The 20097-nt window shown below is 42.5% G+C and overlaps 1 protein-coding gene across 1 annotated transcript in view; it reads right to left on the reverse strand.

Annotated features, from left to right (window-relative positions):
- PLA2R1 (phospholipase A2 receptor 1) overlaps positions 1-20097 on the reverse strand; it is a 131403-nt gene that overhangs the window by 53855 nt on the left and 57451 nt on the right. Inside the window, exons 11-13 of the mRNA XM_062187249.1 lie at positions 16549-16718; positions 4078-4280; positions 1084-1229 (exon numbers count right to left, since the gene is read on the reverse strand). Coding sequence (XP_062043233.1) covers positions 1084-1229; positions 4078-4280; positions 16549-16718 — 519 coding nt within the window. The remainder of the gene's footprint in view (positions 1-1083; positions 1230-4077; positions 4281-16548; positions 16719-20097) is intronic.

The following is a 20097-nucleotide window of genomic DNA, read 5'->3' on the forward strand; positions in this document are numbered from 1 at the left end:
CTGAGGGGACGCAGACTTGAGGCTTACTAGGAAGCGGAACACTGAAACTACTCTGTCTGTGGAATGAGCTTTCTTTCAACTAAGGAAAGTCCTGCAACTGGAGGGAATTATGCAAACACTGGGTGACCATGAGAAGGTGGTAGAAGGAATTTCTGCCGTGGGTGGGATGTACCACAAGAACTTTTGGATTTCTTCCAATGTAAACTTAATTGATTCTGAAACATTCTGTAAATTTCCTAGATGGGCCCAGATAACTGAATGTCTGTTTCCTCAAATGGAAAATTAGGGGCTAGATTAGAATTAAAAACAAATCACTGGGATTCTTTTTACAAACAAAATCTGACATGAACTCCTATTATATACAAAATAATTAGCAGTGGAGCTGGTTGGAGCCCTGTCCCTTCTCTTATCTCCCTCACACCCCTAGGGCTCCATCCCCTCAGGATCCTCAGACAATACTTGGAAAAGTACTGAGCTTAAACATCTGATTTGAGGAACAAAGAAAGATTTCAAATAGCAAAATAATTATAACTTTGTTCTTAGTTTTATGGAATGAGAATTTAGTGCAATAGAAATATAAAACCAAATGTGTAAATGTGTTTTCTTTCACAATTAATGGCTAGCTGGTATTAGGCTTAAAACAAATACTAGAATTTTAAACAACTATTTTGGGGCTGGTGCTGTGGCTCAGTGGCTTAAAAAGCTCCGGCCTGCAGTGCTGGCATCCCATATAGATGCTGGTTCGAATTCTGGCAGCTCCACTTGCTATCCAGGTCCCTGCTAATGTGCCTGGGAAAGCAGTGGAGAATGGCCCAGGTCCTTGGGACCCTGCACCCACATGGGAGACCCAGAAGAAGCTCCTGGCTCCTGGTTCCTGGAATCAGCCTGGCCCAGCCCTGGTCATGGTGTGGACCAGTAGATGAAAGACCTCTCTCTCTGTCTCTACCTCTCTCTGTGACTCTTTCAAATAAATAAAATAAATCTTTAAAAAAAACACAACTATTTGGGTACTCACCTCCAAAAAGTCATTACAAGGAGATGGAATATTTGACTGTAAGTTTTTCAAAATTAACAAGTATTTACCGATTAAATTTTGAATGTAAAAGCTCATTCACAAAATTCTCTTCCTCAATATGGGCAAAGCTTGCAAGATGAGCTCCAAATTCTTCACAAAACGCTTCAGCCTCTCTCCATGTTCTTTTCATCAAGACTTTTTCACTATGAAATACCTGTGTAAGAAAGAGAATTAACATAGCTATGGATGAGGTGAGGGTGTTTAATTCTACTCAAGAAAATAACATTAATACAATTGTCATTCTTTATTAATAGCTGGACTTGGGGAAAATAGCATTTATTGAACTACGATGTGTCTAGTCATGATAAAATATAAGTTCATTTTATCTTCCCAACAAATTAACAAATATATGATAAGTTCTATTTTATATATGAGCTCTTTGAGGACTACCCCCCTCCCCCAATCTCTTGTGACTACCGAATACTTGTTTCTCAACAAATGTTTGTCACGAGATGAGGAAAGTCAGGATAAGAGAGGCTGAGAACTTCAGATCACACAGCTACCAATGGGCAGAGCTGGGACTAGACCCTGGATTCCTTGCTTCAGGAGTCCATGAATTTCCACCCCACCAGAGTGCTCAATGATTAGGAATCTGGCTGGCCTGTGGCAGAAAATGAGAAATGAGACTGGGGACTTAGGGCAGGTGTATCTCTAGAGTCTAGGGCCTTAGCTAAGCTAGCAGATCAGCTGTGTGTAAATTCACTACTTCTCCACTGTCCTCATGGTCATAGGAAGCAGTCAGTCAGATGGAGGGTCTATTTTTGGCTTTTAAGATGGGGTGAGGGCCGGCGACGTGGCTCACTTGGTAAATCCTCTGCCTGCGGCACCAGCACCCCAGGTTCTAGTCCCGGTTGGGGCGCCGGATTCTGTCCCGGTTGCCCCTCTTCCAGTCCAGCTCTCTGCTGTGGCCCGGGAAGGCAGTGGAGGATGGCCCAAGTGCTTGGGTCCCTCAACCTGCATAGGAGACCAGGAGGAAGCACTCGGCTCCTGGCTTCGGATCGGCGCAGTGCTGGCTGTGGCAGCCATTAGGGGAGTGAGTCAACGGAAGGAAGACCTTTCTCTCTGTCTGTCTCTCACTGTCTATAACTCTCTCTTATCTCTCTCTCTCTCTCACTGTCTAACTCTGCCTGTCAAAAAAAAAGTGGGGTAAGGGACTGAAGACCCAAAGTTCCTGATCTTTGGGTTCTGTACCTCCCTCTGTTTGAGGTGCTCAGCCTTAAGCCTGAACCTCTGAAGCCGGGCAGGAACACGGCGTAGGCAGCCTTCACCAGGCTCTGATTTGCTGAGACCAGAATGCATAGCTTTCCAAACTTTGTGGACCACAGCACAGCCTTTCCATCTTTTAAATTATGTGTCAAAACTCACCTCCTCTGGGAACCTCTTTCCGAATCACTCTAAATTCATAAATCCTACCCCTGTGCCCAGCAGACACACCATGTATTTGTTGACACTTCAGGGTGATACATTGCAGAAAAAGCACTGGACCAGGAGTCCCAAGACCAGGGATACATTCCACTTTTGTTAATAAGCAATTGTGATCTTGGGCAAATCACTTCATCTCCGTGGCCTCAGTTCACTCATTTCTAAGGTTTAACTTACTGCTCTGTGGGGTCACTTCTGGGCCTGTTATTGTGTGAATTTAGTGTAGGAGTATACATGTGTGCACTGAAATTGAGTGCCTTCACAGGTGTTTACAAGTTCTATGAGATGGCAGCACATTCGGAATTGGAGTCCTCACCCTGCTCTGCGTGCACCCAGCTGCTGAAGCACTTTCTCCCAGACCTGGGGAGTCTCTATTTGTAAAATGAACCAAGACAAAACCACCATACAAAACCACATCACATTTCAAAAAATGGATTTCTGACAAGATTGTGGGAACTGATTTAAATCTAGGTTCTCAAGTTGATTTGCAAACAGACATTTTTCAAATATTTTATAAAATATACACATATACATACATTTATTTTCCTGATTAATTGGTATTAACCGGTTTGGTCCTCAAGTTACTGGCAAGCTGTAAAAGCTAACCTTAGGAATAGAGCTGTATTATTTTGTAATGAAAATTTTATTCCTCTGGCTTACAAGTCATAGGGAATGTATCATTTCAATATCCAGTGAATGTCTGCCTCCTTCATTTGGTATTAGCGTGACAGTGAAAATGCTGACGGGGCCCTTGGTTTTGCACGACAGGTACCTGAATGACCTGGAATGTTCTAGCTCTTCACCTTGTTGCTTGCAACTCTTGGACAGAATGCACTGAAAATGGAACCTCCTGAGACAAGGAGAGACTGTCCTTTTTCCTCCTAGAACAGGATGTCCCACAGCACTTGAACTCAGTAACCCGAGGGGTGCTGTGCTTATAACAGTCACTTCACAGAGCTGTCAGCATCCCTGAGTGTGGGCTGTGGTGCAAGTGGGGCCTGTGCCATTGAAGCTCCATTTGCTCCAGGCAACTTTCCTGAGCCTTTGGGGACCGACTCGCCCCGGACCTGGGCTTCTGTTTCCTCCTGCAGCCTGTCTGTGAGAGACAGAATGAAGTTGCTCTGCCTGACGTGTGTGACAACTCTTACTGCACTCATACTCTAGCAGTTGAGTTTGAGCCAAGCCTCCCAGCAGAACCAGGAACCCTAGCAGAAATTGATCAGGTGTTTAGAGGCTGCCCCAGCCCCCTGCTCGCCCCAGCGCCCGCAGGATTGATAACCAGTGCATTGGTCTCCGCTGTCAGGGATTAATACCTGTGCTACGTGTTCTGCTTAACAGATATACGTCTTCCCAAGGAGGCCTTCAGTATCACCAGAGATATGCTGATTTTTGACTTAAACATTCTTTGGGATGTAAGTGAAATGACTGAGACATTGATTCAGCCTGCACTGTTGTGCCAGTACTGTTCTGGAAAAAAGGTGCTAGAATAAAGGAATTTGGGACACATGGATTCGATGTTGGTAATAAATTAGTAAATACTGTTAGTACTGTTGTGAATGTCCATACAACTCTTGTATTACCTTGAAGCAACTGGCCAGACCAGGCTGCGACTCCCAGTCCAAATAGCAGGGGTGAAAGGGCCATCTCTCTTCATGTTCCATCTTCTCCCGAGTTTCCACTGGCTGCTTGCACACAGACATGGCCTTAAAGTGTTCACAGTCCTTCACTTCCCAGCGTCCAATAGGATTTCTTCCTCGAATGGCCACACAGCCGCCACTAGAGCCTGAAAGCATAACACAAGCACTTCAAATGCTGGCCAACGAGAACATTCTGTGCTCAGAAGACAGCTCTGTCGTCGACATTTCCTAATGAGGCACCCAGGCAAGAAGAATGAGGATGAAAAGGGCTGCTTTATCGACATGATTGTCTCATTTCTCTTTATCTCTGGAAAAAGAATAGAAGAGAGAAATGTGCAAGAAGAAAGACTGTGAATTCTGGAATTTGGACATTGTCTATTTGGAGCTCAAATGGCAAATGATGGAAATTCAGGAGCTGTTCCCACACCAAACCCAAGTATTTCCCATGGCTCAATGCCCAGCTTTGAAATCCCACTGTGAAAAATCATCAATGAAAAATGCATAGTGCTCAGCCGCTGACTACTACATTGAATGGGGAAAATACTTTTATAAAAAATGGATTCCAGGTAGACTGCAAGGTACACACTGGAAAACTAAACTGTAAGCCATGGGAAAACAGAATGAATGAGCTACGTTCTCCAAATGAGGCAAAGCTTGAGAGACAAAGACCAGGGTGGACATCAGGGAAAAGGGAGGGAGGGAGGGGGGAAGGGGGAGAGAGAGAAAGACTTAAATGACAAGCAAAAGTATAGAGATTTTCCCCCCACTGTTTTCATAATTTATGTGAAATATTGGAAAAGGTTATAGATTGTTTACATATGGAGAAAACTCCATTCTTTTGTGTCTGAGCGTTTTGGAGGATTAAGTACATTTTTTCACAGAAACAATAAATTAAGATTCTTAAGTTTGTCAGCAAAATCTATACAGTTCATAGGATGGCATAAAAATACACTCCAAATTTCAGTGAAGGACAGTAAGACACAATCCCCCAACAACAGAATAAAAATGGAAAAATATTGCACTTTTTTCCTGGAATCCAGGATGATTATTCAATTAATTAAATCAGTACTTGGCAACAACAATAAAGTGCTCCTGCAGTGAGTCCAGCTAGTTGATGTAGGGAGAGGACAAATGAAACAAAACAAACAAAAAGCAACTCTTAGTGCAACACACAAACACGTAAACAATCAATTGCAATAAACATAATGTGTAAAGTCCTATGGTAAAGATGTGTTCAAAGCTCTGGTGCTAGATATTTGTCTGGTGTAATTTCCTTTCAGAAGTAATGGAGGCTGGCACCGCGGCGTAATAGGCTAATCCTCCGCCTGCGGCGCTGGCACCCGGGTTGTAGTCCAGGTTGGGGCGCCGGATTCTGTTCCAGCTGCTCCTCTTCCAGTCCAGCTCTCTGCTGTGGCCCAGGAAGGCAGTGGAGGATGGCCCAAGTGCTTGGGCCCTGCACCCGCCTGGGAGACCAGGAGGAAGCACTTGGCTCCTGGCTTCGGATCAGCGCGGTGCACCAGCCGCAGCGGCCACTGGGGGGTGAACCAACGGAAAAAAGGAAGACCTTTGTCTCTCTCTCTCACTGTCCACTCCGCCTGTCAAAAAAAATTAAAAAAAAGAAGCAATGGATCCAATTATTTTAGGCACCAGTTCACTAGCATTATCTTTGTCTACCGATTTTGATTGTTTTATGCTCCCAGAAAGACCAAAGAGAAGGACAATGAGGAATGAAAATGAGGGGAATTGAGGAAGATGTGCAAAGAACTCCTGGAGGAATGGAAAAGAATGTGATGGAAGAGCAGGGAGAATACAGAGCTAAAGAATGAATTCCTAGGCCGGCGCCATGGCTCAATTGGCTAATCCTCCGCCTTGCGGTGCTGGCACACTGGGTTCTAGTCCCAGTCCGGGCACCGGATTCTGTCCCGGTTGCCCCTCTTCCAGGCCAGCTCTCTGCTGTGGCCTGGGAGTGCAATGGAGGATGGCCCAAGTGCTTGGGCCCTGCACCCCATGGGAGACCAGGATAAGCACCTGGCTCCTGGCTTCAGATCAGCTCGGTACGCCGGCCGCGGAGGCCATTGGAGGGTGAAGCTACAGCAAAGGAAGACCTTTCTCTCTGTGTCTCTCTCTCTCTCACTGTCTACTCTGCCTGTCAAAAAAAAAAAAAAGAATGAATTCCTGTATCTTCTATAAACCTAGGTGCACACCTGGCCTATGGCAATGGGCATCATGGTGATGGGGCATTCCCTGCTGCAGGCCACTCAGTGCCGAAGCATCAGCAGGCCCCTCAGGGTAAAGTAGCCAGTCATGAAGGAGGAAGCCCATCAATATGGCTCATATAGAAGGAAAGAAGTCCAGAGGCAGTTGGTTCAAAGGCCATCAGATGGCTCCATTGGCCCGGAACAGGTAATTAGTGCTACAGGTGGAGGGTCAGAAGGCAATCAAGGGGCAGGGAAAGGTTTTAGTACGCAGTCACCCTGGCTGGGAACAGAGCTTTGCAGGACGGAGGAATAGAATCTGGGAATGCAACTCACAACGTAGGTGAGTCATGAGCAGTAGAGATGATGTCATCTCTGGGCAATGGAATTGAACCGTGGAAATCCACATGGAAGTCCAACATGTCCTAGAATCATGAAGCTGTTCTGTTTGAAGGAGGAAGGAAAACATGCGCTCCCCTGGACGCCCTAATCCCCTGTCCTTTTGGACCTCCTGTTAGTGCACAGCCCAGGTGTCCCTGGAAAAGGACATTTGGGGTTCTCGGCCAAGTGCAAATATCTAGTGGCTTGAACTGTAAGCATGTTGTTGAATCACAATAATCTCTGTCTAAAATATGGGGCTAATCATCCCTATTCCTTTCTTTCACATGAGTTTTCATGAAGATTAAATGAAACAATGTATAGAAAAGCACTCTATAAAGTGTGAGGAGCTAAAAACACTCTGAAGAAGTTGCTATTATTCTTATTATAGCCATTTTCATTACAAAAATGAGGGGTTTGTGGCATGGGTTCTGCCTGCCTGCATGTTCAAAATTTTTTTTAAAGCTCGAATCAGCAAGTTTAAAATGTAATATACTTTTTTTTTGTTGGTCTTGCAGTTTATTTCACTTCCTCACATCAGACAGTGATTAAATAGCTTTGGTTTTCGATGCTATAGATATTCAACTCATCTTCATTATTGAAGAAGGAGATGTTTGTGAACCACTATGAAGATGAAAAGTGCTGCAGGAGTGTTATTGGTATTCTAGCGTGGTTAGCTTAATGAAACATTTGACCCAAATTTTAGAATCTCAGCCCCAAAGAAGCAGTAAAGTGGTGTAATAAAGGGAGACTGGGCTAAGGGAGATATAAACTGAATTTATAAGCCTATATCATGGGGATGCTTGCAAAGCCAAACACAAGGGCCATGTGTTTTCCTCCCAGGGAAATTGCTCTTGCATTTGACAACTCACTGCCCACTGGAGAAGAAAACCCATCAGCCTATGTCTCAGTGGTGAATCTCACAGTTCAACGGATTCACCTTGCTGTCTTACAACTCATTCCCCTTCACTCTTTCCCTCAAACATGATTGGGAAAACTTTCTGTCAATTGAGAAACTCTTAATTCATTATTCTAGTCTCTTCCATTTGACATTTTAAATGGGCTCAGCTGGGCAAGCTCCACCTTCTACCTCTCTGGCCAAATACCTAAACACAAACCAACCAATCCAAGCTACCTGCAGCGTCAAGGTAGAAGGCTATGGTATGGGCCCTCAGTGTTTCTGTACAATGATTTTACGTCAGTCTCTGGTTTTTCCCCATTCCCTGCAACAGCCCTCTCAAGACATCCACCCTCTCTACCCCGTCTTCCTCCTCTTCCTTTCCTTTTCCACAGGCAGGGAAGGTGAGCTTTCCCTGGAACTGTGCTAGGCGTTGTAGACAGTCTTTTCCTTATTTAACAGCGAAGGCTCTTCAAGGGCAGGTATTTGCATCTGAATTTTGCAGATGGTTTGATTGAGGCATGGAGGTTTGGTAACTTGCCAAAGGACACACAGTTAGTGAGGACTTGGTTCAGGATTTGGAATCAGATCTATAATTCGATTGTGAGATGACAGCAAGGTCCAGAATGGTGGCCACTCAATAAAAAAACCACTGAAACCACTGAATGAATGAATGAACTCCCCTCAAATGATGCTTCTCCTTTTCCGTGGAGCTCTCTCATTCCCTTGGTCACGTCTCTTGCTCTCACGTGGCTACAGAGTTTCCTTAAAGATCTACTATCTTGTTTTTATCTTGTATGACAGTTACTTACATGACTATGAAAAGATATAGAAGTGTCCAAGGGAGTCTCAGAAATAAGATTGAGTTTGTCCCCATTTACGTGCTGGTTCATTTCAGAACTCTAGTGAGCCTTCAAATGGACTGGTCTGTCTAGTTGTGTCTGCTGACTGTAAAGCTTTCTACTCCTCACCATATGCAGGACGTTTCCAAGAAAACAAATCTGGATGAGTGTTTGGTTTAGTGGTTAAGCTGCCAGTGTCTCCCATCTGAGTGCCTGGGTTCAATACTTGTCTACCTCCTGACTCCTGTTGCCTACTAATGCAGGTCCTTCAGGGGGCAGTGCTGAGCACAGTAGTTGGGAACCCACCAGTCATTTGGGAGACTTGGACTGAGTTCCCAGCTTCCTAACTGGATGTTGTGGGCATATGGGGAGTGAACTAACAGGTGAGAGTTTTCTATCTCTATCTCTTTATCCCTATCTCTAACTAAATCCCTGTCTCTGTCTCTGTCTCTAGCTCTAGCTCCATCTCTATTACTATCTGTCCCTGCCTGAATCTCTCTGTGTCCTTGCCTTCAAATAAAAAAAAAAAATTAAAAATAGAAAACAAATCTGACTTGCTCTAGTGGAATCCAATTTTTCTTACCACTGGCAGGTTTCCACTGACTTGGAACATCTGGGGCAAACGTGCCCTGGATTCCATCCCATAGGAGTGAAGCTAACATCTTCTGCAAGCGGTATCTAGAAGCAAAACTTTTGTCACAGAGTCTCTGTCAACAATGGCTGCAAACTAGAGATCTCAAATGTTTCTTTTTAGACACATATGGATCTCTAACATAACTGGGAGCAGTGATTTTGAACGTCTTTCCACGTTTGTACTCAACTATTTTCTTTCCTGGAAAACAGCTTCCATTTCTATCAAATCTTTCATCTAAGTACAAAGCACATTTTAGTTCCTACGTGTGAGAAGCTAACTCATCCTGCTTCTCTTTAATCAGCGGCAATGGCTAGCATGAATCAAAACCATTCTTCTTGTTTCACCTGAAATTTTTACTTCTCTAAAATACCGAGGGCCACAAATTCCTTTTTTTGTTGTTTTTTAAATTGAAATAGTGGAATTATCTGGTGTTTGGACAACAGAGAATTTTGGCATGAAAGAAAGGACATACAGAAAAAATGTTAAGTAAAAAACTGCTAGGTTTAAATTCAGATTGAAAGTATTTCATCTTATACACACACACACACACACACAAACTTTCTGGATCTGTCCACTGAAATGGCCTAGAAAAAACCAGTAACAAACAATGAGCACCAAATGCCCAGATTGTGATACCGAACTAATACCACATCCCATCAAAGGAACCTGGGTTCCTCAATGAGACACAAGGTTCTACATCTGGAGCAAAACTTCACATTTTGCTTTTCCAGACAGGAAGGACACTGACAAGTGCTACTCCTGTCGTCAGCAGGACTCAGGAAGCCGTCCTGGAAGAGATGCCCATCACGAAGATGGGGCAGTTTTAGTATGAACAGAGTAACTGCAGTGGGTTAAAACCTATGAAACATGTTTGAAATGCTTACTTCCTAAAAAATGCTAAACAAAAGCCCTATTTTTTTTGCAGTTGGAGAATGGAAATGAGGGGGCAATAATTTTGAAAACTAGTAAAGGGAAAGAATTCAGAATTTATTTTGTTTTCCCTATAAAACCCATACCACAGGGAAACCAAAACACTAATTGAGGGAAATTGCTTTTTTATAGAAATATAAACGAAGCTATATAGCTCTAAATGAAGAAACTCCAAGCCCATCAATGGATCTAGGCATTGATCATCAAAAGCTGCTAAAAATACAAAATAGAGAAAAACAAACGTATGTGCCTCCAGACAGAACACAAAGTTACCTAACAAATCTGCTTCTAAAAATATTAAAATCTGAATTCTGATCAGGCCGCTTATTCTATTTTTTTAAATAAAAATATCAACTTTGTGGAAAATAAATAGCATAGAGTAACATATTAAGCAACATGATGAGGATACAATCAACAGAACCTATAGGAACATTTATAGCACAAACGATCAGCTTGCATTAACAATTACATTTTAGGAAAATATAAAAGATGGGGCAGGGTCCAAGAAACCTAAGGATTGAAATGGAGCTTCAGTAGGTCTCTCAACAAATTGCAATAAGGGAACCTCATTTGGTCTTGGTTAAAAAAAAAAAGACTGCAAAATATATAATATTTACAAGTCACTGAGAAATCTGATCATTAGCTGAAGACTTGAAGTTACAGATTTGTAATTAGTTTTGGATGTGACAATTATATTGATTTTTTAAAGTCTACTTAAAAAGTAATACTGAAATATTTGTGGATGAAAGAATATGCTGTTTGGGATTTTCTATGAAAAGAATATGGGGAGAGGGCAGGAGTATAGGTCAAATAAGATTGCCATGGACTGAAAATAGCTGATGCGTGATGAAGGACGCACAGTGCTCCGTTATGCTATCTGATGAACATAATGCAATGTTGAAAAAGGTGGCAGAACTGTGATTGCACCACAAGCTGAATATTTTGCTGCGATGACATAAGGACAGGTGACATAAGGAGGCTTCCTGTTCAGTGGTCAATTCACACAGTCTATGCTAGATTAAGATTCTGACAGAGGGCCCACGCTAATGGATTCTTCTGAGACAGGCAGGGAGGAAAATGTGATTTAGGGTGGTGCTTCTGCAGGCTGCATTTTAAAAGAAAAAGGGAAACACGGGAGCTTTTATATTGCTATTTTCTTCAAAAAAAAGATTTACATTTTCATCTTATTCAGAGACAATTTACTCAGTGTCAGTCAGCATGAGCAGCCAAACTGAGCATCATGGCATTATTTTTGCTTCAGGGAAAAGAGAAAAAGAGTAGTGCCACTCAAATAAATTACAGCCGAAACTTATGAATGACAAGGAGCTCTGCTTCAATTCCAGATTTCAGACCTCCAAATATGCCCCAAGGAAGTTAACATTAAAATCCAAGGATTTTGTCTATTCACAATGTGTTAATTTATTTTGACAGGTATAGACATTCCTAACCAAATTCCAGAGTACATAGAAATAATACCTGAGCTTTTATTTTTATGCAATATAGTGTGACATGGAACTTTCCTACACTGTGCATTTTAATAATATTCATAGATTTGTAGAACAAGGAGACTGTTCTCTTGAGTAAATTGTGATGCCACTTATTTAGAGCTATGGAAAGTCATTGGTTTCTTAACAGAGTTCTTAAACTGATGCTTATAGATAGGAAATTGAATTTGTCTTAGTTTCACTTTGCATGTATCTTTAACAAGTGTAACTTTTTAAAGAAAACTGATAAATTTAAGTTTTTAGAACAATTTTAGATCACAGCAAAACTGACTGCAAAGTACAGAGTTTCTTTTTTTTAATTTTTGACAGGCAGAGTGGACAGTGAGAGAGAGACAGAGAGAAAGGTCTTCCTTTTGCCGTTGGTTCACCCTACAATGGCTGCCACGGCTGGCGCGCTGCGGCTGGTGCACCGCGCTGATCCGATGGCAGGAGCCAGGTGCTTCTCCTGGTCTCCCATGGGGTGCAGGGCCCAAGCACTTGGGCCATCCTCCACTGCACTCCCGGGCCACAGCAGAGAGCTGGCCTGGAAGAGGGGCAACCTGGACAGGAACGGTGCCCCGACCGGGACTAGAACCCGGTGTGCCGGCGCCGCAATTCTAATACCTCCCTCTGCTCCCAGTCTCCTTCCTGTAGTCATTCCACACCACAGTGGTGCATTTGTTAAAACTGACAAACTTACATCGACACACCACAGCAGTCCAAAGTCCTTCTCATCCCATCCATCTTTCCTGTCATTCATTTCACATATACAAAAGCAAATATATATGCATTTATATTTACGGATATATTATTTATTATGATTTTGAACATACTATTATGTTAGATAATTTTTTTTTTTTGACAGAGAGAGAGAGAGAGAGAGAAAGGTCTTCCTTCCATTGGTTTCCCCCCCAAATGGCTGCTACGGTCAGAGCTGCGCCGATCTGAAGCCAGGAGCCAGGTGCTTCCTCCTGGTCTCCCACGCGGGTGCAGGGGCCCAAGCACTTGGGCCATCCTCCACTGCCTTCCCGGGCCACAGCAGAGAGCTAGACTGGAAGAGGAGCAACTGGGACTAGAACCTGACACCCATATGGGATGCTGGCGCGGCAGGTGTAGGATTAACCAAGTGAGCCATGGCGCTGGCCCCTTTAGATAACCTTTTTAAAACGATTTATTTATTTATTTGAAAATCAGAGTTACACAGAGAGAGGAGAGACAGAGAAAGAGAGAGAGGTCCTCCATCCGATGGTTCACTCCCCAATTGGCTGCAATGGCCAGAGCTGCGCTGATCTGAAGACAGGAGCCAGGAGCTTCTTCCCAGTCTCCCATGTGGGTGCAGGGGCCCAAGGACTTGGGTCATCTTCTACTGCTTTCCCAGGCCATAGAAGAGAGCTGGATTGGAAGAGGAGCAGCCGGGTCTCGACTCAGCACCCATATGGGATGCTGGCACTTCAGGCCAGGGCGTTAACCCACTGCGCCACAGCACTGGCCCCTTAGATAACATAGGAATAAGAAAAATGGAAGATTTATTTTGCCGTCACATATTTGTCCTCTGATGCTCTTCCTTTATGTAGCCATCAGTTTTTATGCCATGTCACTTCTCTCTGAAGAACCTCCTGTAACATTTCTCGTAAGACAGATCTATCGGCAACAAATTCCGTCAATTTTTGTTCATCTGATAAAACCTTCATTTCCCCTCTACTTTTCAAGGGTAATGTCACAGAGTGTAGAATTCTCGGTTTGTGATGCTCTCCTCTCAGTACTTTGTGTATTTCACACCACTGCTTCTGGCTTGCAGGGTGTCTGAGAACTGAGGTGTCATTCCCATTTCTCTTCTCCTTCTTGTATTTCCATTACAACTTCTCTGTGTGTCAGAGTTCTTGGATTTTCCATTCTGTGGTTTCAGCCCTTGTTTTCTTTGCTGTTCGGTTTGGGAAGTTTCTCTTTCTATATCCTCACGCGCAGAGGTTCTTTTCTCAGTTGTGTCTGCTCCACTCTGAGGCCCAGCAAAAGCATTCTTCCTTTTGGCTATTATGTTTTTGATCTCCAGCAGGTCCTTTAGATTTTTAATAGAATGTCCATGTTTCTGCTATGGTAGCCATCTGTTTGTGCAGATTGGCTACTGTTTTCATTAAGCCTCTGAAAACATTAATCATAATTTTTAAAAAGTGCTTGCCTGATAATTCCAACACTCCTGCCATATCTAACTCTGGCTCTGATGCTTGTTAGCATGCCATAGAATATTTCTGTTGGAAAGCGGGCATGAGAGGCAGCTGTTTGGTGCAGTATTTAAGTCAATGCTCGAGGTGCCTGCACCCTATTTCAGAATGCCTGGGTTCAAGACCTGGCTCCTTTCTCCATTCAGCTTCCGGCTCATGTGCACAAAGGAGGCTGTGGGTGAGACTCAAGTAGATGGATCTCTGTCACCCATCTAGGAGACCCATATTGAGTTCCCAGCTCTTAGCTTTGTCCTGCCTAGTCCCGGCTATCGCAGGCATTTGGGGGCATGAACCAGTGGATGGAAGACCTCTTTGTCCTTCTATCCCTTAGTCTCCTTCTGTCTCTGTTTGTGTGCATTTCAAAAAAAGCAAGCAAGCACAGGGTATGTCATACATCCTAGAAGATATATAGGTGAGGAATCCCACAAGCCTAACAAGGACATTCATGGTTGCTTTAGGCAAAAGACAAATACTCTTTCTTCACAGTAAGAAGAAATAGATATGGAGAGATTAAGTAACCCCTCTAAAGTCACACAGCTGAGATTTGAATTTGAATCTGACTTGATAGTCATTAAGTGCTCAATGCACATGTCCTGCAGTGTGGTCTCATACCTCTTAGCATCAGCCTATTGCACAGCCACAATGAGGAGCAGTTCTGATCCTAATATTTTCCTGATCCAAACCCTTCAATGGAATCCCACACCTGGAGAGTAAGTGGGAACTCTTTAGCTTGTAATATTAACTGATTTCAATACACTTCTTTCTCCTTATCTTTCGTAATTCCTTCCTATATATCCTCCTTTCTGGTACACAGAACTACTGTTACTTAAAGCTAATCAATGTTTCCTTTACTACATATATTCACTCATGCTTAGAAAGTTCTTTTTAGTTCTTTGTCCTTCAAATCCTACCACATTTCAAATCCTAAGTAAAATGTCACTTTCTCCTTGGACTTTTTTTTTTTTTAACTCCAATGGAAATTGATATTCTTTCTTTTAACTGTCAGAAAACTGGTTTGGGGGCTGGTACTGTGGCATTGCTGCCTGCAACACCAGCATCCCAAAAGGACAGCAGTTCAATTCCTGGCTGCTCCACTTCCAATCCAGCTCCCTGCTAATTTGCCAAGGCAAAGCAGTGGAAGATGGCCAAGTCCATGGGCCCCTGTCCCCACTGGAAGACCTGGATTAAGCTCCTGGCTCCTGGCTTTGGCCTGACCCAGCCCTGGCTGTTGTGGCAATTTGGGGAGTGAACCAACAGTTGGAAGATTCATATTTCTCCCTCCCTCCCCCTTCCTTCCTCCTTCCCTCTCTGTAACTCTGCCTTTCAAATAAAATAAATAAGTCTTTAAAAAAAACTGGTTTTGTACTTCTGATATCACTTATATATTGCTATGACTTGGTTGTATGTTGCCCTCCAAAACTCCTATTTTGGAACCTAATACCAAATGAGATCCTATTAAGAGGTGGGGTGTTTTGAGAAGTTATTAAGTCGTGGGGGCGTGGGATTTGTGCTCTTGGAGAGGAGGCTGGAGGAGAGCGCTGCTCCCGTTTTGCCCTTTCACTCTGCTCTGGGAAGATGCAGCAAGGCGGCACTCACTGGACACCCAACCTGACAGAGCCTTCGTTCTGGGATGTCCAGCACCCAGAGCTGGGAGAAATCATTTCCACTGTTTAGAAGTTACTCACCCTATGACTTTATTTTCAGAATGTAATAAAATTTCCACAAATCACTGAGAAAATCGAAGGTGTCCAAAATAAACACAGAAAGTGAGAAAATTTTGCAAACAGGTGACTAAGGTGAAAAGCAAAACAAAACCACAAACAAATGTAAAGTGAAAATATGAAAAATCTCTCAAATTATTAAACATAACTATGAATTAAAATAATAATAAAACATGTCTTATCTGGTAAAAAGGCAAAAGATTGTCATATTCAGTATTGACCAAAACATGGGAAAACTGGCCCTCTCAGATTTTGTTAGATGAGAATGTAAACTGATAATGCTTTAGTGGTATTTCCACTTTTAGGCCACAGTGCTCCTTCCTACATGCCTGCAAATACAGTTAGATACAGGTAATAGCTTCTCACAGGGGGTCACTAAAATTCATGATAGTGTACTATATCCTGTATAAAGAACTGAAAGAGAGGAGCTGGCAGGTTCCAAAAGATAAGGATATAGAAATGCATGTTGCCTGATTTTATTAGTTTACAGTGCATACATGTGTTGAAATATCACACTGTATCCCTAGAAATGAGCAAGTATTACATGCTAATCAAGAAAAATTTTAACAAAATGAGTAGCCATAAATTAACTCTCTAAGACCCCATGATGATCATTTTAGTTAATTTAGGCATTAAGAAAACATTAAAGCCGGCGCCGCGGCTCACTAGGCTAATCCTCCGCCTTGCAGCGCCGGCACACCAGGTTCTAGTCCCGGTCGGGGCACCGATCCAGTCCAGGTTGCCCCTCTTCCAGGCCAGCTCTCTGCTGTGGCCAGGGAGTGCAGTGGAGGATGGCCCAAGTGCTTGGGTCCTGCACCCCATGGGAGACCAGGATAAGCACCTGGCTCCTGCCATCGGATCAGCGCGGTGCGCCGGCCGCAGCGCGCCTACCGCGGTGGCCATTGGAGGGTGAACCAACGGCAAAAGGAAGACCTTTCTCTCTGTCTCTCTCTCACTGTCCACTCTGCCTGTCCAAAAAAAAAAAAAAAAAAAAAAAGAAAACATTAAGAAAGAGTCAGAAGAGGTGGGACAAGGGCTAGAAGAAATTTGGGTTATAGAGAAATGGAAGTACGAGGTGCACAGAGGCAGCCTCTCACGGTCCACCCTACTCACGGGGTTGATGTGCATTCCAGTGTGTGTACTGCACCGGCTCAGACTTCTGCCCCGCTGTCTTCCACGTGTATTCTCCTGTGTCATTTTGGTCCTGAAGGGCTATCCAAAAATAACTGTCTTTCATGTTCACCACACTGCTGATCAAACTGGTAATAAAAGCCTGTTCAAACCTTAGAAAGGGAAAAAGGAAAGGATTATGTGAAATTTCTGGGCAATAAAAAGTGCCATTAAAACATAATGAAGTGCACAGACTGGCACCAAGATTAGCATTTCTCATTAATTCTTTAAAACACTGAGCACAAATACCCAAAGACCCTGGTCTTTACTAATAAATACCAAATGCCTGTGAAATTCCCATAAATACATTAGTGAGGAGAATTTGACTCAAATAGACACACTTAATTTTTTCAAGGAATAGAGGCCAGATCCAGTTTCAGAGTGTAGGTGATAAAGTCCACACAGCTAGCAAAACATTTCTTAGAGGAGGATGATTGGAATCAGGCCACACACCACACACTTTCCAGAATACACATAGGGTTCAATGGGCCAGAGGTGGAATAGGGACATTATGCTTTTCTGAATGAGCATTGACCAAGGAGGAGTTCACATGTACCCAACCACCACCCTTGCCTGGTGAGAAAGGAACAGGAACTAGAGTAGCAACTTTGTGTCTCCCAAACGATTTTGTTCACAGGTACCTGGAATCTTTGGCTTATTCAGCTGTATTCAAGTCTGCTTCTCACTGAAGATACAGTTAAACCCTAGGAACTGCCCAAGGTGGGGCACCCACCAGTACTCACCCCCAAACAGCTGACTCAATTAGTGGTCAGTGTTTGGTGACCTTCCCAACAAGAACGCAGCAAAAGCAGAATCCAGAAAACTTGTGTTTCCATATGCACTACTACTAAGAGAAACCCAAGTATTAAATTTTAACTAGTGCCGAACTTTTAAGCTAAATTTGAAGCCATCTTGAGAAATCAGTTCTCAAAATATATGAAATTAGAAACATGCATTTAACCAGTGGTGACTTCTGGTCAGACTTGCTGAGTTAATGGGAAAGGAAGTCTGATGAAATTACCCAGGAAAACAAAAGGAGAAAGCAAGTCAGACTTTTAAAACCCACTCTTCGATTTGTTTGTTATTATCATCTTTCCCTAACTTGCTATGGGAAGCCAAAGCAATGGGGTCATTCCAGAATAGCGGAGTCTCCAAGGAAATATTGGAGGAAAAGAGAAAAAATACAAAGAAATAAAATGTTTGGTTGCTTTCTGAATATCAGTGGCAACATTTAATGGTCTTAGGCATCCAAGGTGCTCATCTTTCCAGTGCATAGAACTTTTCATAATGCTTTAGTAAATATTGTCTCCTGATAAATGATCTATATAGTATACAATTGAAATGAGAAACATTTTTTTAACCAGATTGCACTGGCAAAACCTTATGCAAATGTATTTCCAAAGCAAGGTAGACAGTAGTAACTGAATTGCCTAGATGCTGTTTTTATGTACTTCTGTTGGTTTGTTCTCTCATAATGTACTGCTTGCTTTCCTGATCCCCTCTAAGGCAGAGTGGCACGGCTGGTGCCTGAAATTACTGTGGTGTAAGCCAGCGAAGCATTGAACCACAGGTGCTATGGTCAGGACCAGTACTCGCTGTGCTAAGCCAGTTCTTCCATTACCTTTTATTATGGCATTTATTGGATAGGGCTGGGAAATGATGCTGTTTGTGAACTTAGCCTTGGTTATTATTATTCATTACAGTATCTTGCTTGTGCCTCCTGTTGGTTGTACATCTTTTGAGTCCACTGAGATTTCTATTTTATCTCCATTTGTTCTTGCTTAAAACAAAGGAAACTTTCTGGTTTTTTGATTTGCAAGTATAGCTCTTAAGTAGTAGCATATAATACTCATGCATTACATCCTAAAACTCTGATATCAAAACAGGACTCTATTTCTGTTGTTCCAGTTTAGAGGATGGCACCTGTTAGTAAGGAAGTTTAGCAAGTGTATCTTTCTTCTAAACAACAGTCTCAGAAAATAAGTCTGGAAGTATGCATTTGGTGTACTGGTAAAGATGCCGCTTGGGTTGCCCACATCCCATGGTAGAGTGCCTGGATTTGAGTCCCTGCTGTCCTGTTGATTCCAGCTTCCTGGTAATGTGCACCCTGGGAGGCTGGAAGTGAGGTAATGGCTCAAGTGGTTGGGGTTCCTGCCAGTCATGTAGGAGGTCCAGATGGAGTTCCTAACTCTTGGATTCAGACTGGCCCAGCCCTGGCACTGTTGAGGGCATTTGAGGAGTAAAGCAGAAGATGAGGGACCTGCCTGTTGCTATGTTTCTTTGCCTTTCAAATGAGAAAAAAAAAATAGAAAGAAGAAAAATAAGTCTGGGTAATAGCATGCAATTTCTTGCAGGTTTGCTTCCAATAGGTAAAGAAACAAGAAGATATTTCATATCTACTACTCCTTGCTATTTGGTTTCAAACACTGAAAGTGTTATAAAAACTCTAACTTATGGTAATAGAGTAAATGACTTCCAAAGTCTTTTCTGGCTCTGTGTTTTAGGATTATTCATAAGAGAACATTTCAAAGTTTCACAATATTGGGTATTTTTGAATGATTTCACTGTGGTTGTTTAATTCAAATGTTATGATTTCAGGAAACGGAAATGACCTTGTATAAATATTTTATATTATTATAACCAGAATAGCATGTTAATCTGTTATCCCAGCTCAGTAAAATAAGCATTACTTGTTTGTTTTTTAAAGAAAATATTTTGTTTATGTGCACCTACTTACAAAATCAAACTTTACAAGAAAATAATTCTTGGAATCAGAAAAAAATTAACTTTCTAATCAAGTCCTTTAAAAAGTTAAGAAAGCTGGGTCTGGCGTCGTGGAACAGTAGGTTAATCCTCCGCCTGTGGCACCAGCATCCCATATGGGCACCGGTTTTAGTCCCAGCTTCTCTCCTTCCAATCCAGCTCTCTGCTATGGCCTAGGGTCAGCAGTAGAAGATGGCCCACATCCTTGGGCCCCTTCACCCGCATGGGAGACCCGGAGGAAGCTCCTGGCTCCTGGCTTCGGATCAGTGCAGCTCCAGCCACTGTGGCCATTTGGGGAGTGAACCAATGGAAGGAAGACTTTCTGTCTCTCCTAATCACTGTCTATAACTCTACCTCTAAAATAAGTCAATAAAAATCTTAAAAAAAAGTTAAGAAATCAAAATGCATTTTTAATGTAAATTTTAAATTTTAATTTAAAAATGCAACTTACAGTAATATATAGTTTAAGCATGTATTGACAATTTTTTATTTCAGAATAAACATTTTACATATCAAAATGCACACTTAGAAAGATATTATTTTATACTTAATGTCTAATTGAACATGTGTTGGTTTTTAAAAAAATGATTTAGCTAAAGACATGTTATTAAAAAAAGATGTTTCTTGTCTGTGAACAACACAATACTTAACAGACTATACTATAATGACTGTGCTTGTATTACCTCAAATAAAACAAAGGATTCAAAGAGTAATACATTGGAAGTAGTT

Source organism: Lepus europaeus, chromosome 1 (genome assembly GCF_033115175.1).
Source record: "Lepus europaeus isolate LE1 chromosome 1, mLepTim1.pri, whole genome shotgun sequence".
In the NCBI taxonomy this organism is placed as follows: Eukaryota; Metazoa; Chordata; class Mammalia; order Lagomorpha; family Leporidae; genus Lepus; species Lepus europaeus.